The sequence below is a fragment of the Hippocampus guttulatus genome, chromosome 11, assembly GCF_054856545.1.
Source record: "Hippocampus guttulatus isolate MCC_2025c chromosome 11, RoL_Hgut_1.0, whole genome shotgun sequence".
NCBI classification, from domain to species: Eukaryota; Metazoa; Chordata; class Actinopteri; order Syngnathiformes; family Syngnathidae; genus Hippocampus; species Hippocampus guttulatus.
In genome coordinates this window covers 17,758,102-17,776,705 of record NC_141271.1, presented here as the reverse complement: position 1 = coordinate 17,776,705, position 18,604 = coordinate 17,758,102, and the positions used below count along the sequence as shown (strand labels likewise).

General features: G+C 43.5%; 1 protein-coding gene across 1 annotated transcript; it reads right to left on the bottom strand.

The window, feature by feature from the left end:
* Positions 1-1,001: 1,001 nt before the first annotated feature.
* On the bottom strand, positions 1,002-18,030 carry stk39 (serine threonine kinase 39). The gene is made up of 18 exons (XM_086124016.1): positions 17,742-18,030; positions 16,059-16,171; positions 15,618-15,726; positions 14,664-14,796; positions 14,264-14,319; positions 13,877-13,986; positions 13,441-13,542; positions 13,080-13,213; positions 12,910-12,958; positions 12,192-12,257; positions 8,518-8,640; positions 7,476-7,505; positions 7,041-7,097; positions 6,160-6,221; positions 3,952-4,004; positions 3,793-3,861; positions 3,612-3,676; positions 1,002-2,902 (listed from the first exon to the last, which is right to left on the bottom strand). The coding sequence occupies exons 1-18, from the start codon at positions 17,845-17,847 to the stop codon at positions 2,828-2,830; spliced, it is 1,512 nt and encodes a 503-aa protein (XP_085980142.1). The 5' UTR covers positions 17,848-18,030; the 3' UTR covers positions 1,002-2,827.
* Between the last annotated feature and the right edge of the window lie 574 nt (positions 18,031-18,604).

The window sequence follows — 18,604 nt, the reverse complement described above, 5'->3', positions numbered from 1 at the left end:
TTTTGGCGACGGCAAACCGGACTCTCGGCCCTGAACCCGAATTGCTCTTCTGACTGAAGGTTTATTCTTCGAAAGCGCCAGTGAGTGAGATGGTGAGACGAGCCCTTGCTCAAAATGCTGACAGACAGCCTCCACAATCTTGAAGAAAGTCTTCCCAGAAGAGGAAAAGATGTTTTAGCTGCAAGCGCAATCTATATTTGATTCCATATTCTCGATGGTGTGCCAAGTTCGACGATATTTGTATTCACATAATGTTGACCTAATCCGATCAATAACCAGGTCGCCTCTTTTCCCACTTAACCGGATTGTAGTCAAAACCACGAATGACTTGCGACAAGTTTTGTGACGTCATCATGCCGCCGTCTTCAATCGTGACATTCAAATGTGTATTTTTTTTTTTTTAAGTCTCCACGACGCCCTTCTCGTCGTTCTGTGCCTCAATCAAGCAGCTGCTCTTTGCTTAAGCGGTCCGGTGGCAAATTGATTTGTTGCGGAGAAAATTGCAGGATATTGCAAATATACGGTGTCGTTTTATCTGTTGTTGATCGTAAAAGCTGTTGACCCTATTTTGCGCGTGCGGCTGGCTGCGGCTTTCGAGGACAAACATCATGTTTTGCAGTATTTGAAGCTCATGTGATATATTTTATGGGTTTTTTTTAATAAAGAACAAATACTTGAATAAACGTCTATTGCTGCTTGTTTCTAGTACTTCCTTTGACCATTTATTGGCTTTTTTTTTTTAACACTGATTTGCTGTCTGGACACATTGTTGGTATAATTTTTTTTTTCCATAAAGATGATATTGCTCAATTTTGAAGGAAACTGCTTCTATTAGGAGTGTGCAAGTGGTCCCAATGCTGTGAAAAAATAAGAATAATAATTTTGTATTACAAATATAATATTTACTTCCGCTAGCGACTTGGCAAATTGGAAAAATTGGCCTTGAAAATGAATAAAGTCAACTAACCAAAAATCTAAATGCAATCGAGTCACTCCCAACATGTTTTAAATAGCAATTTATTGGTTGCTCCTTGTCACCAAGCAACAGGTTACAGGTCATGAACAGGTGAAATATGTTGACATAGCTACAGATACTGTACAGAAAAAGAGAATTATTGAACGAAATTTGGTTATTAGGTAGGATTTTTTTTTTTAACACAACACGTAAAAATAATTTCGAGCGACTGCACGTTGAGCACACAAAATGGTTTCATTGTCATTTCCATACTGTTGCCATTAATCGTCTTGTGCACACACAGTACATTGTAGCTCCCCCCCCCAAGTTTGGGGGAGTATTAAGTCTTGTTGTGCAGCGGGTCAAAGCAATGAAATGAAAAGAGTCTGTGAAACTAGATAAACCCGAGCCGATCACATCTCATCAACACAGCTGCAGTTGTGTGTGTGTGTGGGGGGATTGGGGGGCAGAAAAAAAATACAAAGATCACAACTGAACTTGTCTCCAAAAAGGCGGCGGCGCCTGCTTGTCGGGTGCAGACGCAACTCGGCCTAAAAGTGCATTAACGTTAAGATGCTTCGCTCAGTGGAATAACGCGGGTGTGAAATGGAAATGGGGCAGACGCTGCTCTTTCGTATGACGATACTGTCATAGGCACATGAAAATGAACAAGGCACCTTGAGCGCTGTGTGGAGCATTAATAACACTGTCGTGACAGGAGCAGCAAATCAAACTCAGTAGCTTCTGGGTCTGTTTTTTTTTTTTTTTGTCCCCCCCCTCGCCTGGACACTCAACCCTTGTGGTCCATGTGAGGACTACTAGGAAGGATTATTGAGGCCACACTGAAAATTAACGTGGTGTCATTTTGTAAAATGAGAGAAATTTACACAAATTAATGTTTCAAGCAAAAAAAAAATTAAAAAACGGCATAATTGCAGAGTAATGAAATATTCAGATTATAGGAAGAAGTATTCATATTTTTGGGGATGAAATGATATCAACACCAGTCAAAAACAAATTTTAAATCAGAAACGGCTCTGGCACATCAGGTTTTTGAGCTATTCAGTTTTTGTTAAGTCTGGTTGTACCATGGGTTGGAATTTAGAGAATCAATCCCCCCCCCCCTCCCAATAACTATTATTATTGAAAACCTGACGTGCTAGAAAAAAAAGGACAGAAAAAAAACCATCTCGAAATGTTTCGTTACATTCCTTATTGAAAAAAATACCCTAAAGGTTTGTTAACCAGTGTCTTCATTGTGAGAATTGAATGGTAAACTTTTTAGAATAAATATCTCTAAATGCTATTGAATGGTTGACATTCACTCCCCCCCCCCATCCAACAACTTTATTCTCGCAATTCTTTTCACCGTGGCCTGAATCCTCGTCCTCCTAAAATACAATCCCGTCGTCTTTTTATGAAAGACATTCATTGTGATATTTTCAAAATGTGCTTGAGAGAAGAAACCTGGCGCAGCACGGTCGTTGTGCTTTTGAATTGCCGGTCACAGAAAATTTCTTTTTTGGCAGAAGTGGGTATTGGGGGTGGGGGGGGGGGGGTCAATAAATAAGAGCTTTGAGGAATGCGAGAGGTAACGTGATGTAAAAAAAAAAAAAAAAAAGGAAATAAATAAAACATTCAAAGCTACATCTCACATCATCTTTCACATCCTGAGTAGGTTTCCTGGGCTTCATAGTGATCCCTGGTCGTGTGCTGGGTGGAGGGACGCAGGGACGTTTGGTGCTTGGGGTGTGGGGGGGGGTTGTTGTTGGAGGAAGGATGTTTGCTGGAAGTGGCGCTTTTTGTTCCTCAGCCTGTCTACCCTGACCGTGCGGGTCCCCCGTCTCACCTGCTGGAGGCACGAAGAGAGCATCAGCTCAGACTCAGCTGCGCAAAGCCGATCAGCTTCACCTCGTCCGGGAGTTCCGTGTCGTCACAGCACGAGGCCTGCAAGGTGAGGAAAAAAGAAAAAAAACTGAGGGTGGAGGCCAATAAGATCCATGGAGTCAAATATCCCTGATGAGCCTTTAAAAAAATATATTTCTTTTTTTCTGCAAGTATTGCCATAACTTAGACAGCACTCTTAACAATCTCAGATTTCATATTCTTCCGTGCGGACCACAGAGACGAGAGGGTCACATGTTGTTTACCCACATTTATACTGTCATACATTATTTACACGCATGTAGAAGCTGGAAAAAAAAAGTAGCATTAAACGATCTTTAACAGACCATTAGAGAGAGGACGACTTTAAAAGGGCTTCATTTGCACTTTGAAATGAGTCTTTGAACACCCTCTGCCCTGCTGTGCCCGCTGACGAACAAACCGGGGGAAGAGCGTAAACAGTGTGGAGGCTCTTGCAAAGCTACGCTAATTAGCAAACCCCAGTTAAAAAGTTGCATGCGGTAGAGCATGACAAAAACATTTTCTTGGTCTTGGCCATAAAAGGGAGCACAAACCTGACAAGATGAAAAGTTAGCAAATAATGGATGTGTTCACAAGTCATGTGTCAGCTTTTATTTTTTTAAATGTCTCTTTGCACATATCACCGCAGTCACACGCCCTCTTTGCATTTTTAATCAATAACCTGTTTATAGCCCCCCCCACACACACCCCCCTCACTGGGGTTATCGTCCATCAATCATCGCAAACTCACCAGCTTAAAGGTCAACACTTTGTAGGTAGCTGGGTCATCGACAATCTTTTGAAGGTTAGCAGCGACTGGGAAGATACAAAGCGTCACACAACACAAATGTCAGATGCAGGGTAGACAAACAAATGTAATTAAAAACAACAAAAAAAGGGGCCGGGGGTGGGGGCGCAAGAAAAGTAAATACCGGTAACCACATCGTGCCCATTGACAAGACCCGCGGAGAACAGCTCCTGGGAAACTCCATCAGCGGTGTCTAGAAAGAGAAATAAAAACATATTTGCTGCACAATCATTTTCAGTTCACATATGCGATCACCTCGTACGCATCCATCCTCCACTCATACCTCGCCCGGGAGTGAATTCAAAACGGATGTCGTTCAGTTCCTTTTTGGAGTTCCTGAAAGGAGACGACAACGCAAACACGTCCTCGGTCAGACTACGCATTTGCATCACACACCAGATGGATTGAACACATTTCCTTGATCAAAAAAAAAAAAAAGGGGGTACTTGATTGATCTTTTTTTGATGAAAAGTCACAAGTGAGACGGACCAAATAAAACATTATTGCTCATACAAATCTTGAGGTTCCGGCAGAGATCAATTGAAACAAACAGTTCTATTCTCCTCCTACTAGTTGATATCTATGACAAAGCTTTCCGGTAAATTATTTGTGTCATACATTAATGTCTGAAAAGTCCCTTTCCACACGGCTTACTCTGACATTTGTCAGGCGCCTGCCTTTGCTCTCTAAATCTAAAAAATACATGGAAACGTCACATCTCGATGAAACAACAGAATGAAATTTGAATATATGCACCCCTCCCCTGACCCCCCCCCCCCTTTGGGCTGCAAATGAGGGCTAATATCCAAAGTCCTAAATTCTTCTTCAAAGTCGTGACAATGGGATTCTCAAGAGAGCTTTTCGTGTCTTCACAGAAGGCCGGGGGGGGGGGGGGGGGATGACAAGAAGACAATTATACAGCAACAGTATCTCAGTCAGTCCCTTGACATTATCATAACTCAGGCTAATCAACTGTAACTACCTCAGTCATTGAGACCAAATTAGCTGCCATTTGGCTCCCGCAAATACAATTAGTGTCAAGGAAGCTTTCCTTGGGAATGCCGCATGTGGTGCAAGTCTGAAGCATTCACAAACATATGTTTAAAAAAAAAAAGAAAAAAAACGAATACAATACACCTTTATTTATATCGCGCTTTCACAACTGCAGCAGCTGGAAACAAAGCGCTTTGCATCCATCCATCCATTTTCTGAGCCACTTTATCCTCACAAGGGGGGGCATGCTGGAGCCCATCCCAGCTGTCAAGGGGCAGTAGGCGGGGGACACCCTGAACCGCTTGCCAGCCAATCGCAGGGCACACATCGACGAACAACCATCCGCGCTCACACTCACACACTGAGGGACAATTTAGAGTCTTCAATCAGCCTGCCACGCATGTTTTTGGAATGTGGGAGGAAACCGGAGTACCCGGAGAAAACCCACGCAGGCACAGGGACAACATGCAAACCGCAGAGCATTTAAAATACTGCGCCCACCCCCCAAAAAATCTGAATATTGATCGATAAACAAGGCGCATCGGAGTATAAGGCGCACTGTCGGCTTTTGAGAAAATGTTATGCTTTTAGGTGCGCCTTATAGTGCGGAAAATACAATATTTGTTCAAAGTGTATACTGCCCCGAGACAACTGGGATAGGCTCCAGCACCCCCGCGACCCTCGTGAGGATAAGCGGAATTAGAAAATGGATGGATGGATGTTGAAGAGTACCTGTGTTGGTCAGAAGGAAATATATATCGGGTTTATTTAAATAAACAAAAAAAACGGCATCCCATTTGAAAATGTCTCTCATTTTGTGTGTGCACATCCAGTAACAAGCGGGGATCCATTAAGCTACGCTGCATGGACAAAAGGTTCTGGGAAAACTTATAACAAATGATTCAATGGGTGGGGGGGGGGGGATGCGCTAAAGACCTCTCTGAGCCCCTCTCACCAAGACTATATGGAGAACGCGCATGACTGTGCACCAGAAATGTCCATGAAGCCACGCTTGCATGAGTACGGAAGAGCTTGCCAAGCCTAATCAACCGCATCCAACACCTTTGGGGTGAACTCGGAATGAGATTGCGAGCCTTCGCCCACCTTGCACCTCACAATTGGATGAACGCGCATCATGTAAAAAGTCATCCCAGAATAGATGGAACGTTAACTCCCTTATGTTCCTTTTTTTGTGCGTGTGTGTGTGTGCACGCGCCAACACCTTTGTACAAATAGTGTAGATGCAGGCCATCTTTTTGCTCTGTCAAATACATTTCATTCTTCGTCATTTGAAACAGTGAACTGCATGACGCGACGCCAAATAAGTGTTCATCTCCGCGGTAGCTTTCATTTTTGTCATGAAGCAACACAAAGACGCACATGGACTCTTTTTTGAGTGAGGTGAATGTGATTCCTTGCGTGACTTTTGGAAATGTGCACAGGCTGGTGCATGGCGAGAACAAAAACAAAAAAAAAAATTAACAATCGTCTGGCTCACCTGAGTCGCAGTACCAAGTTGACAGCACTATGAATGTATAGCGAATCACCAAACGGCTCCACCTGAATGAGACCAAGTGAGATGAGGAATTGGTACACATGCACTCTACATTTGCAGTCTATCAATGATAAATAAATAACAACATTTGCAATATAGTGGGACCAAAATAGAAAAGATACAATAGAACGCGATGTACGGCGCTCGATGAGCGGGTATATCGTCCACTTCCACAATCTCAAACAAACGCCAAGGTTGGTTGGCTGTAAACTTGGCGATGACGTCCGACAGCGTTGTGTCTGTCACGGTAGACATCTTTACCACAACACAGATCTGCGTCACACTTGCCATGTGTGAAGCTGAAGGCGGAGTTTAGAGGGAAAGACGCTCAACATTTCATTTGAAATGTTTACTTAATTTTACTTAATAAAATCAGTTTACTTAATTTCAAAATAAAATAAGGACGGGACGTTTTTCATCAGAGAAAAAAAAAATTCAGCTCACAGAAAATTCAGAACGCGTGAAGTAAAGTCTGGCTGCACATCTCAAATGAGCGTATCAGAGGTAGAAAATGCCAGGTGATGGGTAGTTAAATGCCTGATGGGAGCATAAAACGCCTCCCCAACCTGCTGCGGTTCATTTTGAAAATGACAAAAGCCTTTGGAAATGGCGTATAATGGCGATGAGACCGTAACGGCAGCGAAAATTTCCAGTCAGACCGAGTGCGACTTATTACAGTTGAGTGCATCCCTCCAGGAGTCGCACGTGCACGCGTTAATGTATGCAAAAAAATTCACACAAAAGGCGCTCAGACAAGAAGCAGGGCGCCGAGGTCACCGAGTCAGAACAAATGAGTGCAGATGCTGCACGCTGACGTCGCTCACCTGGGGATGGTGGCTGGATAACCCATCAAAAGGAACATTCTTGACATTCTCCTCGTTCTGCAAGTGACAAAATGAGACGGATAGCTGTGAAAATGTTCCGCGCGCGCGCGCGCACACACACATCAATTACGTATGGACTCGTCCCATTAAGACAACATGATAAAAGTTAATTGACAGCAATCAATGCGCAGCGATGCGGCGGTTCGGCTCGGTTCGAACCGGCGCTCGGACTGTTGAGTTCAACAAATTCTGTTCAAATAGGAACAATAATTGCCCTTTACAAAGCCATCCTTTTCCCAAGTGCTATCGCCGCATAGAATTACTCCGGGAAAAGCAGACCTATTCATCTATGTCGTCTTTCCGCCAGAATACAAAGCAGTGTGCGTGTTTTAGAAAGAAACAAAAAAATAACAAGAAGAAAGCGAATCAACTTACGACTTTGGAGTCGTCCTTGAGCCGCCGTGACTGCATGGAAGAGAGAAGAAGGAAAAAAATGAATTCTATTTTTCCAGGCTGGGTCAAGTTGAGATTGCATTGTTTCATCGGTCCCACAATGCTTGGACATGATTATGCAAATGGCAGGGAAGGCAAAACAGGATTTGGCAGGATCTTGGAAATAACAAAAATAGCCGTGCAAAAAAAATAATTTGAAAATGCATGCCTACATTTTAATTATCACACGTCAAGCATATTTAGGAAATAAGTCCAGCGTTCCGTTTCAGGAAGAATTAGGTCGAATGAGTCAGATCGATTTTGAAAGGCTAATAATGCAAGCGGACACATTCCCTGCATGCTAAATTGTCGTGTTCGAGACATGAAGGTTATTCTCAGGAGTAAAGCATATTTGTGTGGTCACTTGGTCCGATTTTTACCGCTGACAAGGAGGCGATGATTTTATTTGTATGGGTTTCTTTGTCGCGCTCTTTGTGCGCGCTTGATCGACTTCCAAAAATGTTCCGCTTGTCAACCGGTTTTGGTGTGAATGCGCGCGTATAATGACATAATTAATACGTGCCTTTCATGTGGGAGAACATCTCCAAAACCTTATCAGGGATGAACAAAAGCTGCAAGCTGTGCGCAGGGTGCGAAACTGTCATTTCGACTGGATACGAACCAGATTGCTCCTATGGCGCCAATCCCCCTTTCACATTTTCAAACATCTGTCAGATCTCATCAGATCAGGTTGTAATTTGATGTGCTTCAGCGGGGTGTTATCGATTTATTTTTTCCCCCTTGGATCTGCATGAAACTCCTTTTAGCTTATTAATTTATTAGAGCGAAGCCATTCGCTCATTGATTATGCAGCTGACAAAGCTTCAATCCTTGGAGAGCTGCACGCACGTCCGCGGTCTTAAATTTGTTAAGTGGATTTTCAGACGGCGATTGGATGCTCCCGTCCTATTAAACGAGTGGAATCGCAAAAAGTGGACACCAAAAGGTGGCAACAAAAGGGACTGAAGATCAAAGTGCTCCTCACCCTGCCCTGGTTGACGGCCGCCTTGCCTTCCTCACTGCCTTCGTCCAGCTCGTCGTCACTCCATTCCCAGTCGCCGTCCTCCGTCTTGTGCAGGTGGCCGCTTGAGCCCGGGACCCGCCTCACCTACGCCGACAAAATCCTTTTGAATTATTTGCGCCATAGATACTCACTCAAAGGCAAATACATGTTCGTGCGGGATGTCAAAGGCTCCTAATTTTTAGCATTCTTACGGCATTCAGTCAGTCTATATGAACTTCTGAGGGCATTTTGGAGTGGCAGTAGACTGTGTTTCATTACGGGATATTTATATGGTGGATTCTTTTTCCAAGTCTTTGTTTTGATGGATTGCATGCTTGATCAATATTCTGTAAACACAGACGAGCAGCATGCGGATCGACACCTGAAAGTTACGATAAAATAATAACGTGCAGATACGACATGCATCATACTGAGAAGTCTTTTCAAATTTTGCCGAGATGAAAATGTTCAAAACACCTCGGTATGATGTCGAGCACGGGTGTCAAACTCAAGGCCCAGGGGCCGGATCTGGTCCGCCACATTATTTTACGTGGCCCACTAAAGCAAATCAAACATGTCAACTTCTATGCTTGCTAAAATTTGGACCAAAATTTCAAATTCTCGATGGAATATGTAAGAGAGCTATTCTAATCCTATGTAACATGTAAGAGAGCTATTCTAGATTTTCTTGTTACCAAAACCCTCATTACAGTCATTTAAACTCTATTTGAATAAACCAGGCTTGTTTAAATGGTTTCGCAGCCATAACGGCCCTCCAAGGGAAACGGTAAGTAAAACGTGGCCCGTGACAAAAATGAGTTTGACACCCCTGATGTAGAGGATTTCCACACTACTATAAAAACGACAACCGCAATACATAAAAGACATTTGGCTAAATGTCCTTTATCGATTCACAATCCATTTCAAACATATTCCTATTTTCAATTTGGTGTTCTTTTTCACTTCATTTGTTCTTGATCACCAATAAATCTAAAAAACGATTCTTCATAAAATAGCGCCAAACTATGATGCCCATTCCGAGTTACATGAAGAATTTGATAATCAAAAAATAAATAAATAATAAGCATCACATCTTTATGAATGCACATCATTTTACGCACTCCTTATGATTGCTGCTCTATCGAAGCTCGTTAGATTGTGCGGGTGGGGGCAAGTGTTAACGATCTGATCCAAAGTGCTCACAGTGGAGTTAAATGAAATGTTCAATGTTGGGCCATTTCTGAAGTGGCATGTTACACTTTGCAAGAGTGACGTTTGTGTCAGTTGTCGCAGGTGAAGCACAATCAATCGAGCATGAATGAAACCCGTATCATATATTCAAGCCAGGCCAAAACCGATCTAAACTCTGCCCCCTAATAACATACAGCGCAACAAAAACAAGACAACGTGTGGCTCCGATTCTCCCTCCCTTCAAGACGAGAGAAATACAAGCAGCGCTTGGCTCATAAAGCAGCGGGGAGGTACAGTCAGCGATGGGAGCGCTACAGCGTTACAGGCAGCACACAAAACGGTAAGCGACTAGCGCCGGCTCGAGGCGACCATAAAGTTTAAAGAGGCGCTAGCCCTCTGGTGCTGCCAGCTATAGTTTCCAAACCTGACATAGAACCCAGAGTCTACCGCTTCTGCTCTGGGGCCTTGAGCAAAAACAGATACAGATCGAGTCTCGGTGGGCATCCTGACTGACATTCACATCATAAATTTATTTTTTATTTTTTTTAACTGCCAGAAAAATACAAGGTTTGAATGAATTGGTCGAAACTTGTGACAGCATTTATTGAATATGTGTAGTGAAGGTGACTTATCAAATTGGTTGCTTCAAGATTGTCTTAGGGCTTCTCTTATCTGCTCTTTAAATTATTGTCTTCCCCCCACCCCACCCCCAGTGCGGAGGATATTGGCTTGGTGTAAGGCTGCCCTCTGTTGGCTAACACACCCACCCTTGTTTTACATAATACATGCAGTGATAGTCTTTAAACAACCATGCATGACACCGGCGAGTTCCACACCCCCAAATATGCATAATTCCGAGTGTACTTAAAAATCCACAATATGATTATTATTACTTATTTTTTTGTTCTTAATTGTATTCCCTCCGTAACAAGTACGCAGACGCATCGGTCTTGTCCTCTTTTAGACCCCTATGGCGCTTGTTTTCCCCGAGAGTAGCAATGCATGCGTTTACCACGTATAGAGAAAACCAAAACATAAGAGGGCAGACCACAAGGGTGAAACACAAGAGTCGATATCTGCTTCATTCCCCGAAGGTAAGGACATTCAAGGTGCTCGTGTGAATGACTCGACTGAACAGATTTGGGAAGGACTTGAATGGATCAGAGGTCACACCATTCTGGGATGACAATGTTCCAGGAGCATCGCCTGTCGCCGCCAGCTTTGAGAAATAGTTGCCGAGTATGAAATCTAGGTGGCAGCATTCGTCACATCAGCACAAAACCACAAGGTCGTCGGCCTGCCTTTGGCTCATTAGAATGCTAAAATTTCACACAGTCGAGTCTTATGATAGTGTGCAAAAAACGCTTTTGAATGTTATATCTTGGAAGGGCAGTTCTGCATTTCAAGGGATGAGAAAAAAGTGTAGAGGGCCACGGGCTAAAAATACTTCTACTGCTGAAAATATGTGCTAAGATATAGAACTCCGTCATCCTCACTTGTGGAAATCTACAATTAAAAATCGGCTAGGAAACTGCTCAGCATGAACTTGAGCGCCTTTTGCTTGCATCGGCAATCATCCAGCACAATTGTGACAGGCAGATAGCTACGTTGCTAGCGAGCTATGCTAACACTCCCAAAAATACATCATCCCTTTCGACACGTTGTGGCCGCTTCAGAGCGCCTCGTGGTTGCGCAGAACAGTGAGGGAGGGAGGATTTTTATTTTATTTATTTATTTACAAGACTTGATAGAGACTCCAATGAGCAAATCCTCCCAAACAATAAATGGACGGAGGATTCGAGTCCTGCGTTCATCCCGCAAAATATCAATGAGCAAAATTCTACCATTGTCACAAGGCAGCAGTATCAACGCCTGCCCCTCCCCTTTATTCTTTATTGGATTGTCTGTGCTCATGTCATCCACAATGGCAACAATGCTCTCCAGGATGCCCTCCATTTACTCTGAAAACGTGTCAGTGTTTTTCCATCCCTGCACTTACCCGCTCTGCCTGCCGGCAATCAGTCTCTGCTGGCCAACAAAGCGAACTCTTAGATAAAGCCAATATGATGTGAAGCTGTGCCTGAAAACTGCACTTGCTCCTCGCAGCCAAGAGCCAAGATCAAGTTACCAAGCAAGCTTCTTTTTCCATCGTCAACCATTTCATTTAAACTTATTTTTCTGCCGATTGATACACTGGGGGGGGGGATTTAAAAAAACAAAACATCAGTACCTCTACAAGGCGTGACTCTTTCGCGACACCGGCCCATATTTTCACTCTATCGACAAAACAGTTCGAGCAGTAAGTGTTTGAGGTGTTACAAAAGTCCATGGGCATCACTCCTGTTGACTGTAAATGCAACATTGTGACGGGAGGGACTCCAGTCAAATCCCAGCCGGCGCATACAATTTGTTATGTTTAGTCAATAGCGGAGTTATTTTACAGAGAAGTGCAAGTGTCAACATACCTTCTTTGCTCTTTGGGATATCTTAGGAGCCCGGCACAAGAGCTTTTCAACCAGATAGTCTTTGTTCTGTGTGACAAATTAAACAGAAAAACCTTCATTTATAAATTGGGGCCTGGACAAACGGAAAACGATTTTGGATTTGAATCGCAACCAGTTAAGATCAGCGAGGTGGGTGAAGCGCAGAGGCGAGAATAGTCCGGACTAACTGGCATGAGTAGCTCAAAAGCTTACATGCCCTGGCAGGATTTGCAAGGTGTGTACCATTCTTCAGAGAAAACACATTCATATGATGTTTCATGGGATTCTAATGAAAATAGAAGGCAGTTCGGAATTGCACAATCATTGCGCAAAACGTAGCAATAAGGAAAATAATGAGCTGGTCCTTGTTCAGTCATCAGTCATATTTTCCCACCAAATTGCCAGCATGTCGCAAATTCTGTTAGGCTATGTAAATCTATGAGCGCAAGTGTACTTTGTTCAAAATGGGGGGGGGGGGCTGCCTGTAAAACGCTACACCTATTTTTATGAGCAACGTAATGATCTAACATCTTAAAAGTTTTTATTGAACTTGCCATTATTTTCTCTGCAGCCTGTTACACGGAATTGGTGGAGGAATTGCATCCATTATTATCGTTACCAACTATTAGCGGCAAGGATAAGGGTATGCATAAAAAGAGGGACAATAAACTTGGAAGGGAGAAGAAAGAAAAGAAAATACCTTCGCCTTTTGGAAAAATTTGCTCTTCAAGAGCTCTGCAGCTGCAGGCCTGCAGAGAAGAATTGTTCGCATGTATTGGGGAAAAAACTTCACAGCAGAGAGAAACTCGCTTTTAATTAAAAAGCCCCCCCTCAGAGACTTTTCGCTTGAAAACCGAAGACGAGACCAACCTTTTGGCGGGATCCTTCTGAAGGCACATAGTTATTAACTTCCTAAACGATTTGCCGTACTTCTTCAGCATTTCCTTGTCCTCGATACCCGTCTCCAGAGTGGGTGGATCGTTCTGCAGCGTCAACATTAAGACCTAAACAAAGGGCAGAAATGACAGCAAAGTTACAACAGGAAACCGCTTTTACAGGAACTGCCGAGTGAAGTGCAAAGAGCAAGTTCCTCAAAGTTTTTGTTCCTGGTTCGCAAAAAAGGGAGACCGTCTTTTGGCACATCGTTGCTGCTTGCGATGAAACTTCACGACAGACAACTTGGCAAAAGGGGCGCAGAGAGTCCGGCGATGCGTTCACGAACGACACTGACCTTCATAGGGGGGTACCGGTGATAGGGCGCAGAACCCGTCGCTAGTTCTATGGCCGTGATTCCAAAACTCCAAATGTCTGCTTTGAAATCGTAACCTCGTACCTGTGGGTCAAGAATGGGACAAAATATTGGTCAAATTACCTGGTTTCACTTTTACTTTACGCTAGCACAGTAAGAACCCATGCGAAGGAAAAAAAAATCTTCATGCTCCAAATCAGGATTCACCTTTCAAATCAGTTACGGACACTCAAATCTTTCAATCAGGTTGATACTTTTTACGTTTTGTTTTTTTAAATGCGTCGTAAATTGGTCGAGAGAATGGTTTGCCATTAAACAAAATCAGCAGTGAAGAGTTGAAACACAGACATTATAAAATATGGAATATAATTAGTATAATAATGAGTTAAATGTGTCATAAGAAGGCGTGGGGATTCACCTGTTCCATCACCTCTGGTGCCATCCAGCATGGCGTACCCACAAACGTCTTTCGGACTTTGTTTCTTGTCATATCGCCCCCTGTGGCTAGGAATGCACTTACGCCAAAATCTGTCAAGACGAAACATACAAAAAAAAACAAACCGAGTCCTTCATTGTTGATCAAGCAGCGACTCCCCACCGCCAACGTTGGGTATTTTGCAGCAAATTAGGCTGGTAAACAACGTGAGAGGGAGTTTCAAAGAACCTTTTTATGAACACAGGAGAAGAAATTAATGACATTTCATTGAAACATCCTATCATCTGTAACGGGATTAAACATAATGAGACTCCCGGTGACAAGAGCAGGACATGTGCAACACACACACACACACACACACACACACACCTGCAATCTGAACAGATCCATCTTCACCCAGTAGAATATTCCCGGCTTTCACATCCCTGCGGCCAGCAAAACACAACACAGGCAGTCAGTCAGATGGCAAAAACACGCGGCAGAGCATCGATTCTTCCATCCGCGAAAAAAGGGGCCACAAACAGCTCGCCCGGCAGGTGGTTGGTGGGGGCGGGGGGCATAAAAAGGTCAAGCCTGGTTCGCGGTGACCTTGATATCCAGGAAGTTTACGTCACAGCTCCATACAACGCAGATCAATAAAGGGGGGAGGGTCGCTTGAAACTTCAGCTATTGAATTGCATATTTGACATATCGTATCATAATGCGCACAAATTCCAAAAATAGGAAATGGGTAGTATCCGATATTCAGAGAAAAAAAAAAAAGTGTTACCGGTGGATCTGTCCATTTCTGTGCAGGTAGTCGAGGCCTTCGAGGACTTCTTTCAGGATGGAGGCAATGATTGGCTCGTCGAGATTTTTGTCTTCTTCTTTGCTTGTGTGCTTGATAATGTCCAGCATGGAGCCTAAGAGCCATAAAATATATTCATACTCGGAACTGTGTCTAGCCCAAGTTTATACGGAACAGGAACTCGTGAAAAAGATGAATAAATCCTGGCTTGGACTTGAATGAAGCGAGCACCTTTTTCTCCTGTGCCAAGTCTAAACCGTGTACTCTGCCCAAACAATGCCTTTTACACAAAGCTTAGTTTGTATCAGTTCCTTCGAAACGCAGCTCTTGTCGTTTACTTTGCGTTCAGGCTCCTGATCCCTGGAGGACAACTGGTTTGTCAAATGGGATCCATGTTTACTGACAATGTATATACAGTATACAGTACATATACAGGTCAAGTACAATGACTAACGTATCCCTGTAGATGGCGGCGTTACAGCTCTTTGAATTTAGGATCAGCACGGCTTTTGAGTAGAAGATCAGTGGGGTGAACCTCGGCTAGTTACGTCAATTATGAGGAGGAAAAATGCCAACGTGTTCTATGTATGTGGGATTGTGATAAAAGATGACAGTTCACGGAGGGAATGAGGAGCACTATTTTAAAAAAGTCACTGGCGTTCAACTCGAGCCAGGCGGTAAGGCAGCCCCACTTGAGGTGTGCATTTATTGTCATTTCAAAGACAATAAATGCACACCTAATTTTGTCATTTCAAAGTTTGGGGTGTCGCGCAAGCAAAAATCAAAAGGGTCGAAGTCTCTGTTCCACTTCAGCATGGAAGACAGCTGATCCCTTTTTTAAGACTGCTGGGGGGTTTTTTGGAGGGGATAAATGGATCTCATGTAGGCACTTCATCTAGCCTGAATGTCAAGTGCCGCCTAACAGGTGAAGCTTACCTCCACTCAGGAGCTTCATGACTAACCACAGTTCATCCTTCACCACAAAGGAAGTATAATAAGTGACAACATTGGGGTGGTTGCATTGGCTCATTGCTTGAATTTCTTTCTGTTGGGAGAAAAAAAAAAAAAGACATTTCATCCACACGGTGTCCACAAAGTCTGGGTATGAGCAAGATTTCACTCTTTATCCCATTGAGTTCGCCGGAATTTTGCATCAAATTATGCATTGAAAATTATGGAAACCATGTTGAAAATATTGTTTTTGTTTTAAGCATGCGCTTTTTTTTTTTTAACCCAGACTTTATGGAAACGTTGTACATGCTCATACAAAAAATTAGGTTACACCATACATGTTCAGATGATCAGAGGGACGTGGCGAGGGAGACACAAGGACCAGCACAACTCAAACAGACATATCCCATATTTATTTTTACTCACCAGCAATTCGTCCATGCTGGTCTGGCATTTTTCCAGGTTGATTCTCTTGATGGCAACGCGCTCCTGTCTGGGAGAACACATTGCTGCTTGCACCACCGCTGTGGCCCCGCTACCTGAATCAAAGCATCCAAAGAGCACAATTAGATCCGGACTTTTTTTTGTTAAAAAAAAATCAGGCCAAGAAGTAGTGAAGTTCTTCACACCGAGGGACACCGTGACTGATGCATCGCTTGTCAACTGCGAGTGACAGATAAGCGGAAGTAATTGAGCATGTGTGATCAAAGTGGTTACTCATGAGAACAGACGTGTGCTGCGCAGCGCGTGAGTGTGCGCGGGGCGGCGAGGGGGCTATTTTTTTTTTCCCTCACAAGTTCCAGAGCGCAGCGGACAGCTGTGGTGCTGTTTCTTATCTAGAACGATAAGACATGTCAGATGGAGGGAGAAGGCCTCTGCCAAGACTATTCAGGCAACTTCCGTTTGAGCTGTCAGTAGTCATTTGAGATTATGCATCTTTTGTTTTACTATTACATAACACAATGATGGGATTGATGGCATTGAATTAACACGTTATATACACTTAGCGTACTTCGGTATGGAGATAATATGCAAAGTCTGAGACTGCGCGACAAAAGCTGCCTTGCAAATATGATAATGCAGCTTTGGGGGAAAATTGTGAAACAAGTACACCTACTCAGAGCGACAGCTGGTTCTAATGTTTGGGCTGTTTTGCGAGGTTAAATGTGACGTGACCAATTAATTATAAACAGATCTGTGTGACAAAGTGACGCTCTTAACAACAATACTCGAGGAATGCCTCATAATAGTGACTCAAAACTAACAATGCTGTTTGTATTTTATCTTTGTGGAAGCATTTTTATTAAAGAGTTCATTTTTTGGATGTCAATGGATTGTCCAACTGTGACCAAGTTTGTGCTTAGTGCTGTATATTACTAAATTAGAGAGCAATAAAAAAAAATATTGTGCTTGCTATAATGTTGGGGGGGGGTTTCCCTTTATGCATGTGTAGATTCTAGTCATCCAGTTCACAATAATAAAGTTCAACTAAGGCTGGACTCTTACTGTTGAAATTGTGTGTTTTTTTTACAGTACAGTACCTGAAAGCCCTTTACTGTTAAAGACCCACATGTCAAGAAACCACTTTTTTTATTATTACTAAGACTAATTATCAATGCTATGCATAAGGGCCATTTCAAGAGAACGCATTGCAATATATGACCTAAATAATCATTTATATCCATGGTTAGCTCGAATTTAAATCTCTCCGCTTGCATCGCTGTCACGGTCACATCATAAGGCGATCGCATTGTCCACTTCGTGCCATCATATATAACGATGTCATTTAACACAGCATCTTCGATGTATAAATTAGTCATCGAACAAAGTGGGCGTAATGCCACGACTCGGCATCTGCGTGCGTCTGTGTGTGTGTGTCAACGACAGGAAAGCTGTGAAGTCGACGTGTCACGGATTTTCGTGGAAACCGTTTCGCCAGTTGCACGTGTAACCGGTAGCTTGTTATGAGTTCACATCCGCAGTGTCTACTTCACGTGGATTGGGGGGGGGGGGGCGGTGGGCCTTCCAGTTCGCGTTACTAGCAGCTGGTAAAACACTGATAATGATATAAACGTGTCTGTGAAAGTACAAAGCCCCCGTCGTACTAACCAATGACTTCCTGTAGCTCGTACGACTCCCTGGTAATTGGCCAGCTAGTCGTCGGCGGCGGCGGCGGCTGCGGGACAGGAACCGGGGCTTCGCCTTGGTCCGCCATGATGGTGGTGGTGGTGGTGGTGGTAGTAGTGATGCTGCGCCGGCTAGCCGCCTCTCGCTGACACGACCGAGTGACAGACAAGTAGAGAGAGGGAGCGAAGGTGCGACCGAGCGAGTCAGCTTTGAACTCCCCTCCTCAGCTAGTGTCAGCTGGCAGCCGCAGCCGAGCAACTGCCGCCTGCGAGGAGAGCAACCCGGAAATTAAAAGGGCTAGTCAAGCGCGCGCGCGCATGCATACGCACACATACGCACACGCGCACGCACACGTCAAGCGCTTTGCGGTGTTGCCAAATTTGTCACGCTTCCGCGCTCGCTTTTTTTTTTGTTGCGCGGGATGGTATTGTGTACATAAGTAACTTACAGATACTTGTGTAAAAAAAAAAGAAACGAGAAACGTTGATTCAAGTACTTAGGCACAACTGTAAAATATATGAAATATTGAGTCAATTCCTCTACTTAAATACTAAATGACAAAGTACAATTACTTACTTCCTGTACTAGTGTAAACATTTTGACTTAACGCTTTGTGGGTAGTAACAAAGTACAGGTAGTTTGTTCCTGTACTTAAGTATAAATACAGAATTCACTTTTTACTTCGGTAGTGGTGGCAAGAAATGAAGTACAACTTCTTAATTCCTGGACTAACAGAGAAGTAATGATTCAAAGCCAGCATTGGTGGGAAAGCAATTACCTCGTTACTGTACTCAAGTAGAAGTACTGTGTCAACTCCTTAGTTTAGCAGCGGTGGGAAGTAATGG

Coding starts and splice junctions, on each gene's coding strand:
- stk39 (XM_086124016.1), bottom strand. CDS start 17,847: ATGGCGGACCAAGGCGAAGCCCCGGTTCCTGTCCCGCAGCCGCCGCCG. Junction 15,727..16,058: donor CCAGCATGGACGAATTGCTG/GTGAGTAAAAAT, acceptor TTCTCCCAACAG/AAAGAAATTCAAGCAATGAG. Junction 13,987..14,263: donor TGGATCTGTTCAGATTGCAG/GTGTGTGTGTGT, acceptor TCGTCTTGACAG/ATTTTGGCGTAAGTGCATTC.